This window comes from Lutra lutra, chromosome 10, assembly GCF_902655055.1.
Source record: "Lutra lutra chromosome 10, mLutLut1.2, whole genome shotgun sequence".
Classification (NCBI taxonomy): Eukaryota; Metazoa; Chordata; class Mammalia; order Carnivora; family Mustelidae; genus Lutra; species Lutra lutra.
The window spans coordinates 55,242,177-55,261,603 of NC_062287.1; the positions used below are offsets into that span (position 1 = coordinate 55,242,177).

Genomic DNA, 19,427 nt, shown 5'->3' on the forward strand with positions numbered 1-19,427 from the left:
TAATCTCCCACTCACATGACAGCTTTTCAGTGGGCTAAAGACAGTCTTTATTTCTTTCTTCTCTAGGATAAGCTGGTTTGTTCATCATGTAGCTAGAAATGGGACAGCAAATCAAAGAATATTTGAGCTGGAAAGGCCCTTAGAGGTCATTTTGTCCAGAGAATTCCTTTTACTGCCAGGCAGTACAGCACTATGGTCAGGAGCCTGGGCTTTTAGAGAGAGAACGAGCCCAAATGCAGAATCCGGAAATCCAGCACTAAGCACTAACTTCGTATGTAACCTTGGACAAATTACCTAATATATTGGGCCTCAGTCTCTTTATCCATAAAATAAAGAGAATAATAGTCGATGTGAGGATTGAAAGAGATAATGCAAGGGAAGCTCTTAGAGGAGTGCTTGGCACACAGTAAGCAGTCAATAAATATTAGCTATAATTATTGGAGGTCCAGAGGGGCAGGGAGTTGCTCAAGATCACAGAGCAACTCACAGGCAGAGCTGGGGTTATACCAAGGACTCCTGCCGCCCAGGCCAAGTCACTTTCCTGTTTATATTTCCACTCTGACTTCCTTGGGGGAAAAAATAAATAACTCCAGAGGGAAATGGAATACTTTGCTCATTGAATCAGTTAGAATGCAAGTGAGAGAATACCTGATTAAGAGGCTTAATTAAGCCTTTTGTTTCTTTAATAAGGAGACCAAAGGAAGGTAGATCCAGGTTTGTCTGATGACTCAACCATGTCTAACGACCTAGGCTTTCCCCATTCTGAGCTTTGAGAGGGACTCCTCTGTCTCACAAAATGGCTGATGCGGCACCAAGCACCATGTCTTCCCACTCAAAAAGAAAGGCTATGGGGACATAAAGGGTCTTCTCCTCTCATGCCCCTGTCTTATCCAGGAGGGGATCTTTGCAAGCAGACCATCCCCTTATATCTCATTGACCAAAATGAGGTCCCATGTCCACTCAGACTACTCACTGGTGAGAGGAAGGCGTTTCCATGAATGGTTTGGTTATCCCTGTGGCTAGCACCTTGCTACTAGAACACGGAAAACGGAATTGGCTGTGGGAAGGCAATCAGGAGTGCTTGCCATACTTACTCTGTCTCCTCTCTGGATTGGCCTCCCCTGTCCTCTTCACGTCTGCCAGGGAGCCTGACCTAGTCTCCACACTTGTCCAGCACACCCTCTTCTACCATGTAATGGAGCATCACCCAATTCAAGTCTACTTTGCCGAGCTCTCTCATCTTTCCATGTTCAGATCTTGTCCCCTTCAGTCTAGAAGCGTTGGGGGAATAACAGCAGCTACTAGGGACTAAGTACCTATTGTGCGCCAGACACTGCTCTGGCCGCTTGTAACCAGCTTCCAGATGGCTTCCAATGATCCATATCTCCTGGTATTCACACTATTTTGTGTTCCCCTCCCCCATTGTACCAGGGCTAGTCTGTGTGACTGTGGCAAATGTGATGGTCTCCCACTTCCAAGATTACATCATAAAAGACACCATGGCTTCCATCTTGGCAGTACACATTCTCTTTCTTAGATCATTCATTCCAGGGGAACTTAGCCACCACGGCAAGAGTACCCTTCTGGAAAGGCTTGCCTAAAAATTAAACCCTTTGACCACCTTCCAGCAAAGAACAGAGTCCTGACAGCAACCACAGAGTGAGCCCGGAGTGGATCCCAGCTGAGCCTTCTGATGACTGCGGCTCTGGCTGACCCCTGACTGCAACCTCACGGGAGGTCTTGACCCCACAGTCTTCCAGTTTATTCACTTCTGGGTTCTCGATCTTCAGAAATTGTGTGAGACGATGAACACGTGTTGTTCTAAGCTGCTGAGGTTTGGGGTAGTTTGTTCCTCTGTAACTACTGTAGTGCTATATTGTCATATTAAATCCTCGCAGCGTTCCCGAAAGGTGGAGTTTGCTTTTTCCATTTTTAGGATGAGAAAACTGACGCTGAGATGAGGGCAGTGACTTTTCACACCTGGAAAGTGGCAGGGCTGGGATGTGCCCTCATAGCTATTGGATTCCAAAACAGAAGGAACCTGGTTCTGTTTTCTCAGTTGGAATGTCTGCAGGGTGAAGGTGGAGGAACTGGGAATGGGAGGAGGTGGTCTCTTTCTTTGATGTGTTTTTTCTCCTTTTTATTTTTCATTCCAACCATGTTAGTTAGCAGCCGCTCTATTATCTAGTATGTATATGTGATTCCAGGACAAGAAGTTGTATCAGAAAAAACAGCAGAGTTTTGAGAGGCTTTTGAGTGACCTTGAACAAGTTCCTGCACTTTTCTCCGGCCGTGGTTTCTTTGTCTGCTGTATGGGGAATATAATCCTCCTTCCACGTGTCTCACCAGGAAACCTCAAAGATCAGGCATGAGGGGATTTTGGAAAATGCCAAGGGTCCTGGTCATGGAAAGGTCTGCTTTGAGTATGGAGCACCCCTGACCCAGGGCTCTCACAGTCTAGAAGGGAGGCAGCCCTGCATAGCGATCTCTGCATAAGTGGTAAGTGCTCCCTCTTCTCTCCCACCCCAGTCTAGCTTCAAGAGACAGAGAACACAGAGAGAAATTGAAGGCCCCGACCCACTTTTTCAGTCTCATCCCTCACCATGACCTCTCTGTTAGGCCACACCACAGCCTGGCTGAACTAGTGGAAATTCCCCAAGCCTTCCGGGAACTTTCTGTATGCTGAGACTTTATCGGTGCCATTTCTTCTCCCTGGACACCCTTCCCAACTTCTCCACCTGGTGTGTTCCTACTCATCTTTCAAGACTCAGCTTAGATGCCCCCACTTCTAGGATGCCTCTTTTGACCGGGTTCAAGGCCTCCCACTTCTCCCCTTGATTAGTGCACTCGGCTCCCGCCTGAGCTCTTGGCTTCCAGATTCCTTTTTCCACTCAAAGCCCCCATGATGCAGCCAGCCGCCTTTCTAAAACACAAATCTTGTCCTGTCACTCCCTGCTTAAAATAACCAGTCAATGGAATAATCCATCAATCAATGCTTCAAGGGCTCCTCCTTGCCCTCAGGAAGATATCCAAAGCCGTCAGCGGGAACTCAAGGCTTGGTCCCGGCTGGTGTCTCCAGCCTCAGCTCTCCAGTCTCCCCCGATTGCCCTGCACACACGGTACACCCCTGCCACATTGCTCTCATATCGTGCCTCAGATGCACCTTACTCTCTCGTGCCTCCCTGTCTTTGCTCATCCTGGTGTTTTTCATGCCCATTCCCGTCTTCTCTACCTGCAGACTTCCTGCCTAATCTTCTACGTCAGCTCTGATTTAACTCTTCTGGAAGCCTTTCCTGGTGGCCCCAGGAAGAGTTCATGGCTTCCTCTTCTTCCTTCTCCTAAACGACGAGTCATGCTTTTGTTACCGATTGTCATTTTATCTGCTTACCCTGGGAGTTTGCTGTATCAGACCCTGGCTGTGTCCCCAGCAGTGCCAGTGCGTGCGCGCAGAGCAGTCATGTAGGATTTGTTGGTCGGTTGGGTCGTTGAATGAATGAGTCAATGGTGGCTGAATCCAGCCTTGAACCATCACTTCTTGGCCAGCCCCAGACCTGCTGTTTCCCAGGGTAAGCCCATTTTATAGCAAAAGGGGAAGCAGAGGAAGGGACTGCTCTGGAAGGGAGAAAGAAAATCAATAAAAATGTAAATCTAGTTGGGAAGAGCTGTCCCAGGCTGGCTGTGGGGAGAGATAAGACTGGGCAGGCTGAGCCCTGGCTGACAGTGGAAGGGAGATTAGGGGACAAGCAGAGCTGCAGCCGGGGCAGCAAAGGGAGTGTGTCTCCCCTCAGTGGTGCCTCCTCCCTCTGTCTTCATCCCTGGTCCCGCCCCCATGCTCTCTGTGCTCCTTAAATTCTTTCAGGGACAGAAGAAGGAAACTTACAAATATCGGTCATTCGGTGTGCTGCCTCTGAGCGAGTGTGTTGTTACTCAGTCTTCACAACTTTTGGGAGACAGGAGATAGGAATGACCAGCCTTACTATACAAGTGAAGAAACAGAGAAGTTAAATCACTTATTCAGGGTCACGCTGTGAATAAGTGGGAGTCAGGATTTGAACCCAAATCTCGGACTCTAAACCTCTGTTCTTTTCACTCTGCTCCACTGGAGGTCTACAGACAGGGCTGAAATCAGAGGCTCAGGTGTTTATATGATTGTGTGTGAATTTTTTAAAGATTTTTAATATTTTATTTATTTTTTTGACAGAGACAGAGATCACAAGTAGGCAGAGAGGCAGGCAGAGAGAGAGGCAGAAGCAGGCTCCCTGCCAAGCAGAGAGCCTGATGTGGGGCTCGATCCCAGGACCCTGAGATCATGACCTGAGCTGAAGGCAGAGGCCTTAACCCACTGAGCCACCCAGGTGCCCCTTGATTGTGTGTGATTTTAATGCAGATCCATCTTTCATCATTCTTTAAGCTGATTGTCATCCACTCTCCCATTACCTGTACCAGGCTTTCTCCCTAGAGGTGGTGGCCTTTGAGTTGGGTCTGGAAGGTTGAGTAGGACTTCATGAAGTGGGATGAAGAGGCCAGAAGTGGGGTGGGGATGAAGTCCCTTCAGGTAGAGGGAAGAACACACGCTGGGGCCTATTAGGGGGAAAGGATTCATTAGGGCCAAAGAATGGTGAAGGTGCTGGGTTCTTTCTCTTCATTTATTTGCACTCCACGCATGGCGCCTGGCTCCAGGCTCTGGAGAGGCATGTCCCTGCTGCAACTCTCTAGCATGGGTCTATGGGCCGAAGGGCCTCTGAGCCAGGCATCAGGATGTTCATTCTTTTTTTTTTTTTTTAAGATTATTTATTCATTTATTTGACAGAGAAAGAGAGATCATGAGTAGGCAGAGAGGCAGCCAGAGAGGAGGGGGGAGCAGGCTCCCTGCTGAGCAGAGAGCCTGATGTGGGGCTCGATCCCAGGACCCTGAGATCAGGACCTGAGCTGAAGGCAGAGGCTTAACCCACTGAGCCACCCAGGCGCCCCAGGATGTTCATTCTGATTCCAGGAGAAACTGCTGGATTTTACTACCACTCAGCTCTAGCATGGAGACAATGCCTTTCTCCCAGCTTCCTGATGCTGGGTAAGAAGAAAGCTCACAGATGCAATTGCTTGTGGGTCCTCATTGGCCAGAGGCCCTAAGAAGGCTGCTCCCTGGGCTTTCTTGGTCACTGGGATCCCCTCCAGCGCTGACCTGCTCCACCCCTGGATCTCAGCCCTGTGTGTCTCTTGTGATGACTTCTCACCCTGACCATCCTGGGAGGTTTTAAGCACAAGGACCTCACCCTCTCCTTCAAATCTCAGCTCGATCCAGAGGCGGACTCAGCATGAAGCTCATGTTGCTTGAGTATCATCGTCTCTCCTCAGGCCCAGGGAGGGGCCTCTGCAATGTGTTCACATTGTCATGTTCTTGGGAAATTTGCAAAGGTGAGGTACTTTAATCAGAAGTAGTTAAGATTGCTAGTTCGTTCTTCTCCAACTACTTGTGTCCCAGTTCCTCTTTATGTGAGGTGGTTGGAGAGGCCAGTGGGCATTTCTGGGATCTGACTAAGGGGCAGGTGAGTTGGGATCAACTTAATTTGGGTTTGCTGGGATATATTTATATGATTCCCAGTCACCTCTCTTTCTAGATAACTCATTGCTAACCACCTGCATGTAGAGAATGGCCTCTAGGAATCTTCCCACCCATGTCCAACTCAACCAGCATTGTGACATCAATGTGTCATATCCAGAGGTCATTTTGGGGCATGAATGTGTTTTATGTGGCCTGGCCCTGGAAGAACCTAGGCAATAGAGGGAAAAGAGGTTTGCAATGACAGAACCAGAAGCTAGGCTACAGAAAATCCTGCCAGTCGTCGGCGGAGGAAAATTCAGTCTTTTATTTTATTTATTTATTTATTTATTTATTTATTTATTTTTTAAGATTTTATTTATTTATTTATTTGACAGACAGAGATCACAAGCAGGCAGAGAGGCAGGCAGAGAAGAGGAGGAAGCAGGCTCCCTGCTGAGCAGAGAGCCCAATGCGGGGCTCGATCCCAGGACCCTGAGATCATGACCTGAGCCGAAGGCAGCGGCTTAACCCACTGAGCCACCCAGGCGCCCCCCGTCTTTTATTTTAGACGTGTGTGCAACTGTTGGTAAAATATATGCTATTTTTCTGAATTGTGTGATGTATTTGCCTTGACTTCTTTTCTCGTTCTACATAAATATTCACTTTCTGACCAAATTTTGTACTGCTCTTCTTTATTTTTTTTAGGATTTTATTCATTTATTTGACAGACAGAGATCACAAGTAGGCAGAGAGGCAGGCAGAGAGAGAGAAGGAAGCAGGCCCCCCACTGAGCAGAGATCCTGATGCGGGGCTCAATCCCAGGACCCTGAGATCATAACCTGAGCCGAAGGCAGAGTCTTTAACCCACTGAGCCACCCAGGGGCCCCTTGTGCTCTTCTTCATAAAGAGGGCTCCCCAAAGTGTATAAGCTTCCGTTACCACAAAACCCTGGCTCCACCATTTATGTTCTATATGATCTTGGACAAGTTGCTTATTCGTTCTGAACTGTTTCCTCTTCTGTAAAATGTGAACAAGAATCTGAACAGGTGAGGACTCGGAAAGCTTCATGACCTTATTCCATTTCTGAAACCATTATTAGAGGAAGTAACCCAGTCAAATGAAAATTAGACCAGAATATACAGCTAGGGAACGATGTCATTTGCAAGAAATAACAGTGAACAATAAATCCAGTAAAACTTAAATCTAAATAACTAGAAATAATGTGGTTGCTGCAAACTCCAATGCACTTTGTAAGAAAGGAATTTTGTAATATAAGAGACGTTATGCAAGAACAAATTTAATAATAAGCCGTGTCTATAATTTCAGACTATTTCTGCAAAACCTGGGAAACAGGAGCGAAGGAGAAGGAATATACACATGTGAATGGCCTCATCTTGTTGGAAGAAACCTTGAAATTCTTGACATTGATAAATACAGGCTCAGATATTTATTAAACATTTGAAGGTATCAACCAGTAGAATCAAAATGGGAGTTAGAACTTCTGTACCTTCATCTTCCTCTTCTTTCACGTGGGAGAACCTCACAGTCCAGCCACAGGAGCTGTTCAGAGGGCCAGAGCCACATGGGCTCCCAGTGCCCTCCTCCTGCCCCCCAGTTTCTCCCCTGCCTCCAGCACAGGGCTGGACACCAGGCTTGGGAAGCCACAGCTGAGAGCTCTGTCTCCTGCTTCCCACGCAGCAGGTCCCAGCCAGGTCAGCTGTGTGGTGACAACAGAATGGGCTGGGGTACATCAGAAAACTCTCTCCCCCTCCCCAGAGGGACAGCCAGGCCAGAGAAGACTGGCCATAAAACAAGACAAGGCCCACTGAAGGACCAGTTGGTTCAGACCCAAGCATTCCACAGACCCCCTCCTTACCCAGAGCCAGACGTTTCACTCCTTGGCCCTGCAAAGAACAGGTCCTTACACCAACTCAGGCATCACAGAGAACCAGGTGTTGCCCCCAAAACATGGTTATCACAGAACCAGACATTATCTACAGAGCGACAGGCAATGAGGATTGGGGCACCCGAAAGGAAATGGTGAAATTCGGATTCTAGTCCACAGGGGTCACAGTGATTTTGGTGGGCCCTGGTCAGTGTGTGAAGCCTTGGCCATGCATAAGTACCAGTGAATGTGTGTTGGGTGTGTTTGGTCTTTGAAGTCAGAAAATGCCCAAATGTAGGGCCTGGATCTCCTTACCCCCTGGAGCCCCTAAGGCAGAGACCAGGCCCAGACTATGGCTCCCTGAGGCAAGGACTAGAATTTCCTGAGTCTACAGAGTTAGCTGCCCCCCTCAGCTAAGTGCCCCAAGGGGCCCTCATGCCAGGTTTGCTGAAGGCCCTGACTGGCCTGAGTGTTCTGAGTGTGAGGCCAGCTTCCTCCCTGGTGGGCACCCCTCAGAGCTCAGAGCTCTGCCTCCAGGGGGCGCCAAATGGATATTTCTTGACAGAAGCTGTCCTGGCCCCACCTCCAGGCTGAGCGGGGCTAGGGAGGAGACATGAGTGCATCCTGACCACAGAGATGGCCATAGCTGGAAGGGGCCTAAAAGCTGGCAAGTCCATTTCTACCCATCAGAGATGGTGCCTGAGGCCCAGAGAGGGTGGGCTGCTCCAGGCAAGAGGCAGAGCTGGGCTAGGACCAGGTGTGTAAGGTAGCCTGGCCTGCTATGGTCTACTTCTCTATTCTAGGGCCTGGGGGAAAGAGATACAGTCCTTCTGCCAGGAAAGCCTGATTTCAGGTCAGCCTGACCAGCTGGCAGAGGAAGGGGGAAGACCATCGTGCATGCTTTACAAGTAGCTAACACACCAAACCCCTAGACAACTCTTTGGTTCAGATGAGTTACAAAGGCCCAGAGAGGGTGACTTGCCTGAAGTCACAGAGCAAGTTAGCAGAGGAGTTGGAACTGGAAAACCGAGTTCCTGACACCCAAGATTGGGCAAAGGGCCCAGAGAACATATTCCTGCCCCTTGAGGGCCAGCTCACACTCTGGATTCCTCAGGCTTCTTTTCTGGCCCTGACGTTAACAGCTGCTGCTGTAGGCCAGATGTGGATACGGTCACCTGGGTCCCCTCGTCTTTGTCCTGCTGCCTTAGGATGGCCAAAATTAAGGCAAAGCAGGCCAGGGAGCCTGTCTTGAAGAAGACCTGGAGGCCAACGAACCTGGAAAAGACCAAGGGACCCGTGAATTCAGGACCTCCCTGTTTAGGGGTTGGATGTCCTTGGGGTGGGGCAGAGCAAGGTCAGCCATCACCACTCAATGTGTGGTCAGAGACATTGAAGCCCTGTAGGGGGAGGCGGCGAAAGAGGCCTCCAGCCACAGGGCAGTAGCCCCATCACCATGGCCTTTGTTGGGGAGACAGGGAAGCCCCTGGAGTTGACCTCTATGGGCGCCCTTCCCAGATAGAGGGAGAGAGGCTATGCAGAAGAAGCACTGGGTGGGGGGCAGAAGCCTGGGCATCCTCCCTGCCTTGTCCCTAGCCAACTCCTGCTTCTCTCTGACTGTTGAAGAATTCAGGGGGCCTGACAGTTGCAACTTTAGATCACCCCACCTGCCACAAGAGGATTCCCTCTCCCCTGTTTGCCTAACTCACGAAGGCTCTTATTCGATTTTTCTTCCTCTAGGAAATGCCCTGGTCAGTCCCAGCCCATAGAGCCATGCCCTCTGCAGAGCTGGCAGTGACCAGCTCCCTATTCCCAGCCCTGTCACCAAGTCCTCTCCAACCTCCTATCCCATCCCAGTAGCCTCTTGGTCTTCAAGTTCCTTTGGGCTCCCCATTACACAGATGGGAAGACTCGATTCCAGAAAACGCAGGTCTCCTGATGGACAGACAGATCTGGGCTGGATACCAGGCCTCCTGTGTCCTAGTGAGGCCTTCTTCCAACCCCACTTCAACTCCTTGTCTCTCTCTCACAGCTGGGCTGTTCCCTTAATTCTCCCCACACTCAACCATGATGATACATTTCCTGCACAGACCATGCTTAGACCACTTGGGTTCAAGACCCAGTTTTGCCAGTTATCAGCCGTGTGACCTTGGGCTGCTTTAACTCTCCCTTTCTTCATCTGTAAGAGTCAGGGACCATGGCTGGGTCATAGGACTTGTGAGCTCAGTACAAGATACAGACCTGCTGCCTCGTAGTGGGATATGAATGGGCCTCTTGTCCCTGCTGCTCTCCCACCTGGGACCCCAGGAGTATTGCCAACAGCCTTCCCAGAGGCCCTGGCAGCCCCCACCCCAGGTCTCACCGGTTTCGGAGCAAGTCGTGGTCATAGTAGCGGCACACGGCCCGACGCCCACAGCTCTGGGCCCAGTGCACACAGGTGGTGTCGATGGCGCTGCCGTGGATCACGGGGCTGGGCATCCAGGCTGCAGGAGGAGGTGGTCAGGGGACAATGGGGTCCGGCGTGTCTGCATTACCCACCTCCCTGCTCCCTGGCAGACGCAACCCCCCCAGAGCCACTGGGGCCTCTTATCCCATAAGTCTTCGGCCCTCAAGCCCAGCCCTTATGCTGGTGCTGCCTCACTAGAAGGCTCTACTGCTGTTCGTACGCCCACCTCCAGGGTCCCAGGTCCAATCTGTTGCCAGGGTCCCACGAACCCTAAGGTCAGGACCTGGGTCCTGCTCACCCCTGTGCCCCTGGGCCCAGCACACCATGGGTGTCGGAGCTAAGGGTCCCAGGAAGGTTCTTTACCCAAAACTCTCAGGAGCATGAACTGGATTCCCACAGCTAGAGTCTTATCTTCTTTCTTCACTCCCCTAACAAGCAGAAACACAGCAACATGAGGATTGAGAGGGTCCTGGCCCCCCAGGGACTCTCACCATCCCCTTCTCTCTCAGCACCCAGGGCCAGCCTTCCCCAAGTCCAAAGGTCCTGGGAGCTGGGGTGGGGGTGGGTTCAGGCTCCCCACTCCATTTCCCTTCAACCTGTGGAGCCCAGCACCCATGTTCCAGGCACTCCCACTAGCCATCAGGACTCTGCACTGACCTCCCTGTGTTCTTGCTCACAACACCCCCCCGACCCCTGGGCCCACCAAATTCCTCCTCCTTCCTCCTACACTCGGCAAAACCTAAAACTAGGTAGTCAGACATGCCTTCTAACTTCTCAAAATGCTTCGAGGCCCTAGCCTAGGATTCCCCGGGCCATGATTCGTTCCTCCTTAGCAATACCAGCAGCTGCTGTTTACAGAGTGCTTACTACGGGCTCCGTCATTCTACACTGCAACCCCTACTGCACCCCAAATGACATAGGTTTTATCATTAGCCCATTTTACAGATAAGGAGACTGATGAATGTTGACAAAGCTTAAGTGACTTGGCTAAGATCCCACAGCAGGTGGGAGTCAAGGGTTGGTCAGAAATTGCAGCCTACTGCCTGAATTAACTCCTCTCACACAGGCTGCCTGTCTGCTGGGACATAGGAGTCCTCTACCTCCTCTCTGGAGGCCAGCCAGTTTTATAGATCTATGTGTCTTCTCGTATTTGTGAGGGGTGCCATCCCCCTTGTAATTTTCCAGAAAACAGATAAGGAATAAAATTAATCCCAGGGATGCCTGGGTGGCTTGGTTGGTTAAGTGTCTGCCTTCGGCTCAGGTCATGATCCCAGGGTCCTGGGATCGAGCCCCAAGTCAGGGTCCCTGCTCCGTGGGGAGTCTGCTTCTCCCTCTCCCTACTCCTTTTCTCTCTCTCTCAAATAAGTAAATAAACAAATAAAAATCTAAAAAAAAAAAAAAAAGTGGTTTAAAAAAATAATCCCAGCACAATGAAATATCCTGTTCTTGGAATTATCCTGTTCTGAGGTCCCCTTATTCCGGCCCCCACCCTAGGCATGCGGACTTTGGCCTCAGGTAACAATCTGTCCGTCCCAGCAGGCACCCTTAGGACAATGGTCGGAAAGATCAGGGCACAAGAGGCAGTATACTCTTGTGGGCTGGGTCCATGGTGGACCTGTAAGGGCTCATGGTCTTGAAAAATCATGAACCACATGGACATGTCTGGGTTTTCTGGCTGTACCCTCCTTCGACCCGACCCACCCTCTAGGGGGAGGGTGGGGAGATGGGCCGTCAGGCAATGCTCTGCTTTGTCCTCACTGTGCCTGGGTGGCCTCTCCTCTCCTGGGGCAAGTAGGGGCCTGGCTCTGGGCCCTGGCCCTGGTTCTGCTCTACTCAACACTTGCCACGAAAGCTGGGGCTGGCTTCTGACTTCCTCTGAGCCCCAGGTTTCTTACCTATAAATGGGGGAGGATGACGTCACTTTAGTAGGTTGCCATGAAGATGGAGACAGGGCAAGGAGAACCTGGTCTGTTGTGGGGGGGGGCAGGACACCCGAGTGGCCTCCTCCTTCAAACCCTGCCTCTAGGATCCCTTATCCTGCCTGGGTTTAAGGACTTTTTGGGATCCCCTGGGTCTGGGCTCGCCCGCTTTCACCTTAGGATGAGCATGAAGGAAGGTGTGTGGGTGAGACTGGCCAGGGCGGCCCCCAGGCTGACCAGGAGCATGAAGGGCAGCACCAGGTGGCTGCAGGGTGATTCGCAGGAGCCCGAGAGCACAGGGCCGCCCCCCACTACGCAGCTGCAGTTGGTGTAGAAAACCTAGAGCAGGAAGGGGGCAGAGAAAAGCCTTCAGGAGTCTCCAAGGGCAAGCAGCTGGCCAAGTGCCTGAGGCCCCCGAAGGCTTGTGCGGAACCTGAGGGCACCAACCAGCTGGGGCAGAGCTGGCTGGAGGCTAGGCTTTCTGGACCCAAGGCGAGTGGGTGGGGGCAGCCCACATGCTTTCCACACACAGGGGCTGAGGCTGTGGGGAGAGGGAAGCAGAGGACAGAAGAGGGCGAGGGGCTGGGAGAGCCTCACCCCTACCACACCACACACACTCCCATACACGCCACAGTCACTCTAACGCACATACCGCAGTGCCACAGCACGCACAATCATACACACACACGTGCACACGAACTTGCTCATTCTTTCACCTAGTGATGTCAGAATGTTCCAAATTCCTGACTGTGCCAGGAATTAAAGTAACCAAGATTGTTTTGGGGATCTCTTTCAGGCTCGCACTCTCAAATAAATAAAATCTTAAAAAAAAAAAAAAAGCTATGGGGATAAAAGGGCACCTGGTTTGCTCAGTCAGTTAAGCATCTGCCTTCAGCTCAGGTTATGATCCCAGGGTCCTGGGATCGAGCCCCGGATCGGACTCCCTGCTCAGCGGGGAGCCTGCTCTTCCCTCTGCCGGTCCCTTGTGCTTATGACCACTCTTTTTTACATGCTCTCTTGCACGTGCTTTCTCTCTTTCTCTCTCAAATGAGTAAAACAATCTTTAAAAAAACCAAACTATTTAAGAGTGTTTTGGGGAAGGAACTCAGATTTTCCAGCTCAGTGTCCCTCCCTTTCTACTTCACTGAGGTCCTCCTCCAGGGCACTGGGTCACAGAGGAAACTCTCAAGGAGAGATTCCAGCACAGGAGAGAGGGACCCAGACAGCACCAAGGGAACCAGGCTTCAGCAGGTGAAGGGCAAGGACGACCTCCGCGGAGAGGGGTGCTAGATTTGGCTCTGGAAGAATGAATAGGAATTTGCCAAGAGGAAAACTGAAATGAGCAGAGGGAAGGAAGGTCAGATGTAAAATACAGGAAAGTGGCAGGCAAGAGCGCTGCAAGTCTTTGTCTGCCTGGGGCGGAGGGCAGAGGGGAGGCACTCGGGCTGCGCTCGGGCTGCGCTGGGCTCAGCGGCCTGCTGAGCTTGGGACAGAAAAGAGGAACCTGGACTGCTGTTTCCAGAAACACAGTGGGCCAGGGCCCTGCCAGTCATCCTGCTGACAACAAAATGCAGGGCAAAGTATTGAAAACATTGTCCTGAGGGTACCCAGGCACTGACAGAAATGGAAAGCCGTTTAGAGAGGCTAGAACCCAGCAAGATGGGCAGGGTCCGGAAGCAAGCTTTGGCCCCAGCAGGGTTGCAGAGCCTACACAAGGGAGTACAGCTTTCTGAGGTCTGGGGGCTCCAGGGCCAGAGGACAAAGCCTAGCCCTCCATCCCGCCAGGGTAATGTCCAATAGGAGACTCCCCCCCAAAACTGGGACCCTCCAGAGGCTGAAGTCTGTGAAAAGCTGACTCCTTTTCAAGCTGCAAGGAATGGCCCCCAGGCTGGCCCAGGGGCATGCTTGAGGACAGCCTGCATTCTCACCACCACATGGCCTGGAAAACTTCCAGCCCCGGATTCCTTCAGAAGTGGTCTCCACTGCCCATGTCTTTGGGTGCCTCCCAGGAGCAAAGCCAGCCAGGAAGCCTAGGCTTTTCTTCCTCAGAGAACAGAGTTTCTGACCAGTGTGTCCCAGGGAACCTTGGCCTGTGCTGAGAAACAGGTATGCAGGGCCAGGTGCCATCAGCCCTCGGGGTGGTCCGCTCAGCCTGGGGCAGCCTGTCACCTCCAGCCGTGGGCAGCCTCAGACACTTCCTGTTGTGAAAAGGCAGTCCCTGAGGCGGTCTCTGGGAGACTTGGGAAGCATTTAAGCACAGGAAGGAGGGACAAAGGGACGAAGGCTGGCAGCACCAAAGTCACGGTGGCTCCTTCAAGAGGATGGGCCAGACGGGGGAGGCAGGCCAAGAGGCCCACCTCGGGAGAGAGTGGTGGGAGGGGGAGGAGGGTGGGGAAATGAGTTTTGATTTGAGAGATACTTAGGAGGTAGAATTAGGGCAAGGTGAGAGAAAGAAAGAGAGAGATCTGGTGTGTGACCTGCTGAGCACACACCATGTGGCCCTTTCCCTCCAGGCTGAGCAAGCCACTGGGTTGGAGGCACAATGGAGGGACAGGTAAGGGGAGAACTAGGCTAGGCAATGTTGCTAGAAGAGAGAGACTCGCCCTCATGCCTTTTCTGAGTGGCAGAAGATGGCTGGGCTGGACAAAGAGCTAGGGGCCTTCCTCTTGGAGTTTTCCCAGCTCTCATTCCCACCCATCTAACTCCAGCAGCAAGTTCTTCTTATGGATGACGTCAATCTCTCCAGCTGCCTCTGATTCTCACTCCCCAGGGGGGCTTCAGCCTCACCCCCTGAGCCTCAGATCCCACCAACCGCCCACCTTTCCCCATCTTTTCCCTGGTCATTTACTCCTTCATAAATGGTTTCTGAGCACAGTCGCGCCGGCTGCTGAGCGACCTAGCCCCAGGCCCGCTAGCTCGCTCACGGTTGGCCTGAGGAGGCAGGTTTGCAGCGAGACTATTCCAGGCCAGGGCAACACTTCCTGAGTGCTGACCAGCGCACCTTCCTCCAAACACTATCCCCAGACACAACCTCTGAGGACGCTCTGGGGAGGGGGCTGGGCTGGGAGGCCAGAACCCTGGGTTATAATCCCAGCGCTGGCATTAAGACTGTGGGCAATGCCTGGTCCTTTCCTGAGCCTCCATTTCCCATCTGTATAATGGGCATAACAGGAGTGTGTACTACCCAGTGCAAAATTTCCCAGCCACTGTTTTAAGTACTTTTCACAGGCTTTGTTGTGTGACCCTTTACTCACTGTTTAATGAATTTGCCCGAGGAAAGCATTCAGCACAGCGCAGCCATACAGTAGGTACTCAATATGGTCACCTCTGTTTTATAGGCCCAGAAACGGAGACACAGATTAAATAATTTGCCTGAGGTAACAGAGCCAGTTACAGGAAGAAGGGGGTGGGGTTCGAACCAGATGACCTGGCCTCGGCACTCAGGGGCCCACATCCGCAAAAGTTCACTGTTCCCTGGGGGATCTTGCCCCAGCCGGCAGGAACTGGGGTCCCCTGGAAGAGTATCAAGGAGATGAAACCAGGTAAAGACAGAATTAAGAAGGCTGGAAGGCCGGGATTGCGATTGCAAATGCAAAGGGTTTGCACAGCCCCTAGGTGGCGCCTGCTGGCCTGAAGCCCCACCAGCCAGCAGCTTTCCAGGGCTCCAGCCCATGGGTCCCAGGTTCCTACCCGGAGGACCCTTGGGCTTGGACACTGATGCCCAGCAGGATGTAAAGGCAGGAGTTCCCCATGACAAAGGCAGGGAACTCTGGAGAAGGGACCCCTTATAATGGCCAGTTTGACACTGCACACCCACTTCCACAGGCTCTTCTACAGTCTAGGGTTCTGGGGAAGGCGGGTGTTCTCTTCATTTCTCATTTGGGGGACTGAGGAGAAAGGCGAGGGGTGGCTCGTCTTGGAGACCTGTTTAAGGTTCACACCGTATGCATTGGGGCTGCTTATTCTGCCTCCTTCACTGCTGGGAGTTCCTTGAGGGTAGGGTCCCTTGGCTCTGGGTCCTCAGTTCCCCCTTCCCCCCACACACAGGGCCCAGCACAGAGGAGGAGCTCTATGAAGGTTTGTTGACTGAATGACTGACTGACTGGGCTTACTGGGCCAGCCTCTGCTCACCTTCCTCCAACCTACAGCCTCAAGTGTGATCACATAAAGATCTGACACTGTCGCCAGCCTAACCAATGCTCCCCAACACTCTCTTGGTGAAGTCCCTACTGGTGGCCCGGCATTCAAGGCCCTTCTTTGCCTGTGCCTCACTCTCCCTCTTTGAAACGTTATGCTTCTGCTCCAACAGTTCTTTCCAGGTTCTTGAAACACTGTGTGCATGGGTGTGCAGACTCTGCTTCTGCAGTTCCCCCACCTAGAAAGCCTTTTCCTAGTTGGCTCCCTCATCCTTGAAGACCCAACACAAATGTCACATCCCAGGAAGCCTTCTAAGACCCTCCCCGGCTTCTTCCATCTTTGTCTGTACCTGCCTATCCCCACCCCTGGAATTCCTGACTTGTTTCCTTTCGCCTCTCCCCTGCACAGAGAGCTGAAGCCAGATTGGGCTCACTCTTGTGCTCTGGGGCCCAGCCCATGGCTGGGCCCAGACTGGCAATGAAAGGTTATTGCAAGAATCATGTTCTCCATTGGCCAACAGAAGGAGACAGACTGGCCAACAGACAGATGGACAGACAGAGAGAAGAGCCCCAGAATGAGAATGTGGAAAGATGGAGAGTGTGATGGGTACACAAAGACAGGGAGGGGCAGATCCCAGGGGAGGCTGAGGGAGTGCTCAGAGCCCTGACCCACCTGACTTTTGTCCAGAGCTTCCTGGACCGCCCGGCCTGTGCAGCCCGCCTGACAGGGCGTGAGGTACTCCACGTGGGTTCTGGGGTCACAGACAGGGTTAAAGTCGTCCAGTGGGCAGAAGCAAGGCTCTGTGCAGGCTGTAAACAACTCCGGTCCAGGCAGGTGGCTGGTGAGAGAGAAGGCAGCAGGGTTGGCCTGGCTTTCCAGCTCTCAGATCCTGAACTTCTCAGCCCCACAGCCCAGCTCCCCACCCTGAGAACCATGGCCAGAGATCTGGCTCCATGCAGAGCTTTTTACTGTCAGGGATGCCCCACATGGGGAGCTCCTTGAAATGGGGGTAGGGGAGCAGGGAGATGGGCTAGAGGCTCCCAACAGGAAGAGTGGGGGGGGGGGGTAGAGTTGGATGGAGGCCTCTGAGACCCCTCTCAGCCCCAAGATCCTACTAGCCTTTGAACTTATGCAAATATTCTCCATCCCTCAATGGCCCTTCTTTGGGGAACATAAGATAAATTCATCCCAGAATGTAGTCTCAGATGAAGAGGGCCTTTTTCTTGATGGGCTGGATTGCTTCCTTTTCTTAGAAAATTCAAGTTGTGTGTGTTGGAGCAGGCAGGACACCTGATTAGCTGTGGGATCACCCAGCAGTCTTTGCCTCTCTCTGGACGTCAGTGTCTCTGTTGATCAACTCGGCTGGGGCAGAAGAAAAGGGAAAGAGGCATGTGTGCTAGGCTGACTTATTTCCCTTTACATTTAGGGAAAAAAAATCATTTAAAGGCCCTGGCTTGAGGCGCCTGAGTGGCTCAGTCAGTTAAGCAGCCAACTCTGGATTTTGGCTCAGGTCATGAACTCGGGGTCCTGGGATGGAGCCCTGCGTCGGGCTCTGTGCTCAGCGGGGAGTCTGCAGCAGGGAGTCTGCAGGAGTTTCTCTCTCTCCTCCCTCTGCCCCTCCCCACCTCATGTGCTCTCCCTCTCTCTAAAACAAATAAATAAATCTTAAAATAAAAAAATAAAGGTCTTGGCTCTCCTCAGACCAGGGACTTCGGAGGGCCTGGGTAAAGCTCCCCTCTGTGCCTAGAACAAGGGCTCCCCAGACAGGAGGCAGCACAGCAGGCTTGCTGTTTGGGAGAAGGAGGGACAAGGAAGGAGGGGAAGGGAGAAGATGATAGGGGAGAGGTTGTGATGTGGGGCCTGGCCCAGAGAGAAGCGCTAAGCCTCTCTCAGGTGGGGAAAGCTGGTGTGTGGGTGGAGGAAGGAGATGCCCAGGTTGAGGTGGGAACAGGGACAACTGGGGAATTCTTGCTGGGTCTTGGGCCAGCCTCAGCCTGGAGCAGTTCCCAGGAAAAGTGAAGTCATTCTGGAGGAGAGACAGTGAAGTAACTTCCAGCATCCTCTCGAAGACGGCCCCCACCAGGAGAGAGCATATGTGTGAGGGTGGGATGAGGGAGAAACGAGAAGGGAGACAGGCATGGGAGGAGGCTGTCTTCCTGGTGCTCCCTCAGATGTGGGCAAAGAGCCTTGGGTTTTAGGGTCATGGAACAATACAATTTTAGCTGCCAGGCTCTAAGAACCACAAGTTAGACCAACCCCTTCCTAGGGCTTAAGTCCCTTCTCCAGTGTCCATGATAGATGCCTTCCAGCCCCTGCTCGCCCCTTCTCTCTACACCCCCACCCCTGGGGATGGAGAGTGTGCAGGCTCCCGGGCAGGCCTTTCCTCTGCCCAGGAGCGAAGACTTCCTCGCGCTGAGCTAGGCCCTGCTCTCTGATGTGGCCTCTGCCTTAACCTCCACTTGGCCCACAGGGCTTAGCCTCTCTGGAGACGCCGGCCACACAAGCGGTTTGCCCTGTCGTGGCTTCCTTCTCTCCCTAGGCCTGAGCTGTCCTGTCTGCAAAGTTCCATTCTTGCCCCTCCTAGTGATGCCTGACACCCTCACTGGAGACTTGGAGACAGAAGTCCCACTGCTCAGAAGCCAGGTGGGGAGGGGAGGAGAAGGTGCTGGTGGAAAGTGAGCTTTGAGGTAGACGGGTACCCCCTTCCCCTGGCCTTGTCTAGGCCCCCTTCCTGAAGCCCTCCGCCACCTGCTTCTCATACACTTACCCGGGTGTGTGGGTGATGCCTGCAATCTGGTGGGTAGAGCAGCCCATGAAGAAGAGGGGCAGGCTGAGAAGCAGGCAGAACAGCGCCCCCAAAAGGCAGAGGATGGCACAACGCACAGGACCCAGATGGAGGCGCTTGACCAGGACGCCCCCGACCACGATGCCTACAATGGCCAATGGGATGGTGAGGCAGCCGATGAGCAGGTTGGCGTAGGACGCTGTGATGGAAAACTGGCGCTCCAGGAACTTGGGCAGGAAGGTGGCCATGCCTGCCACCATGGACGACATGCACACCTGGGACAGGACCACCAGCAGGAAGATGGGGTGGCGCAGGGTCCTCAGCAGCACCCTGGGGAACACTGTTGGGGTGAGCGGGGAGCAGGTCAGAGTGGGCAGGCCAGCCTGCCTTTTGTTTCTGTCTTGTCTTGTCCTGTTCAGTTTAAACTGGTCTATTCCTTTCATGCTGTCTTATTTAATTCCACTGCGCCCAATTCTATCCCATTACATTTGACTCCTCTCCATTTAATTCTGTTCCACTTTTGAAACTCAGTTTTGTTCCCATCCTTTGAGTTAGACTGCACGCTACTCAATTGTGCCTCTTTCCATTCGATTCCATCTAAAATTCGATGCCACAGAGTTCTATCCCAAGCCTCCTCTTCCATTCATCTCATTGCCTCCCACCTCGTTCCATTTCTTCTGTTCTGCTTACTCATCTCACTTTCTCCCACTCAGTCCTTT

At 52.4% G+C, this 19,427-nt stretch overlaps 1 protein-coding gene across 4 annotated transcripts in view; it reads right to left on the bottom strand.

Moving 5' to 3' along the window:
• Positions 1–6,097: 6,097 nt before the first annotated feature.
• Positions 6,098–19,427, bottom strand: part of SLCO2B1 (solute carrier organic anion transporter family member 2B1) — a 43,877-nt gene continuing 30,547 nt past the window's right edge. For 3 of the 4 annotated variants that reach the window (XM_047691897.1, XM_047691900.1, XM_047691898.1), the window contains exons 9-14: positions 18,691–19,048; positions 16,596–16,761; positions 11,962–12,125; positions 10,231–10,295; positions 9,784–9,904; positions 6,100–8,699 (exon numbers count right to left, since the gene is read on the bottom strand). In XM_047691897.1, the coding sequence (XP_047547853.1) occupies positions 8,519–8,699; positions 9,784–9,904; positions 10,231–10,295; positions 11,962–12,125; positions 16,596–16,761; positions 18,691–19,048 (1,055 nt within the window). In that variant the 3' untranslated portion in view covers positions 6,100–8,518. Of the gene's footprint in view, positions 8,700–9,783; positions 9,905–10,230; positions 10,296–11,961; positions 12,126–16,595; positions 16,762–18,690; positions 19,049–19,427 lie in introns of all 4 variants that reach the window. The other variant, XM_047691901.1, reaches the window with a different exon arrangement.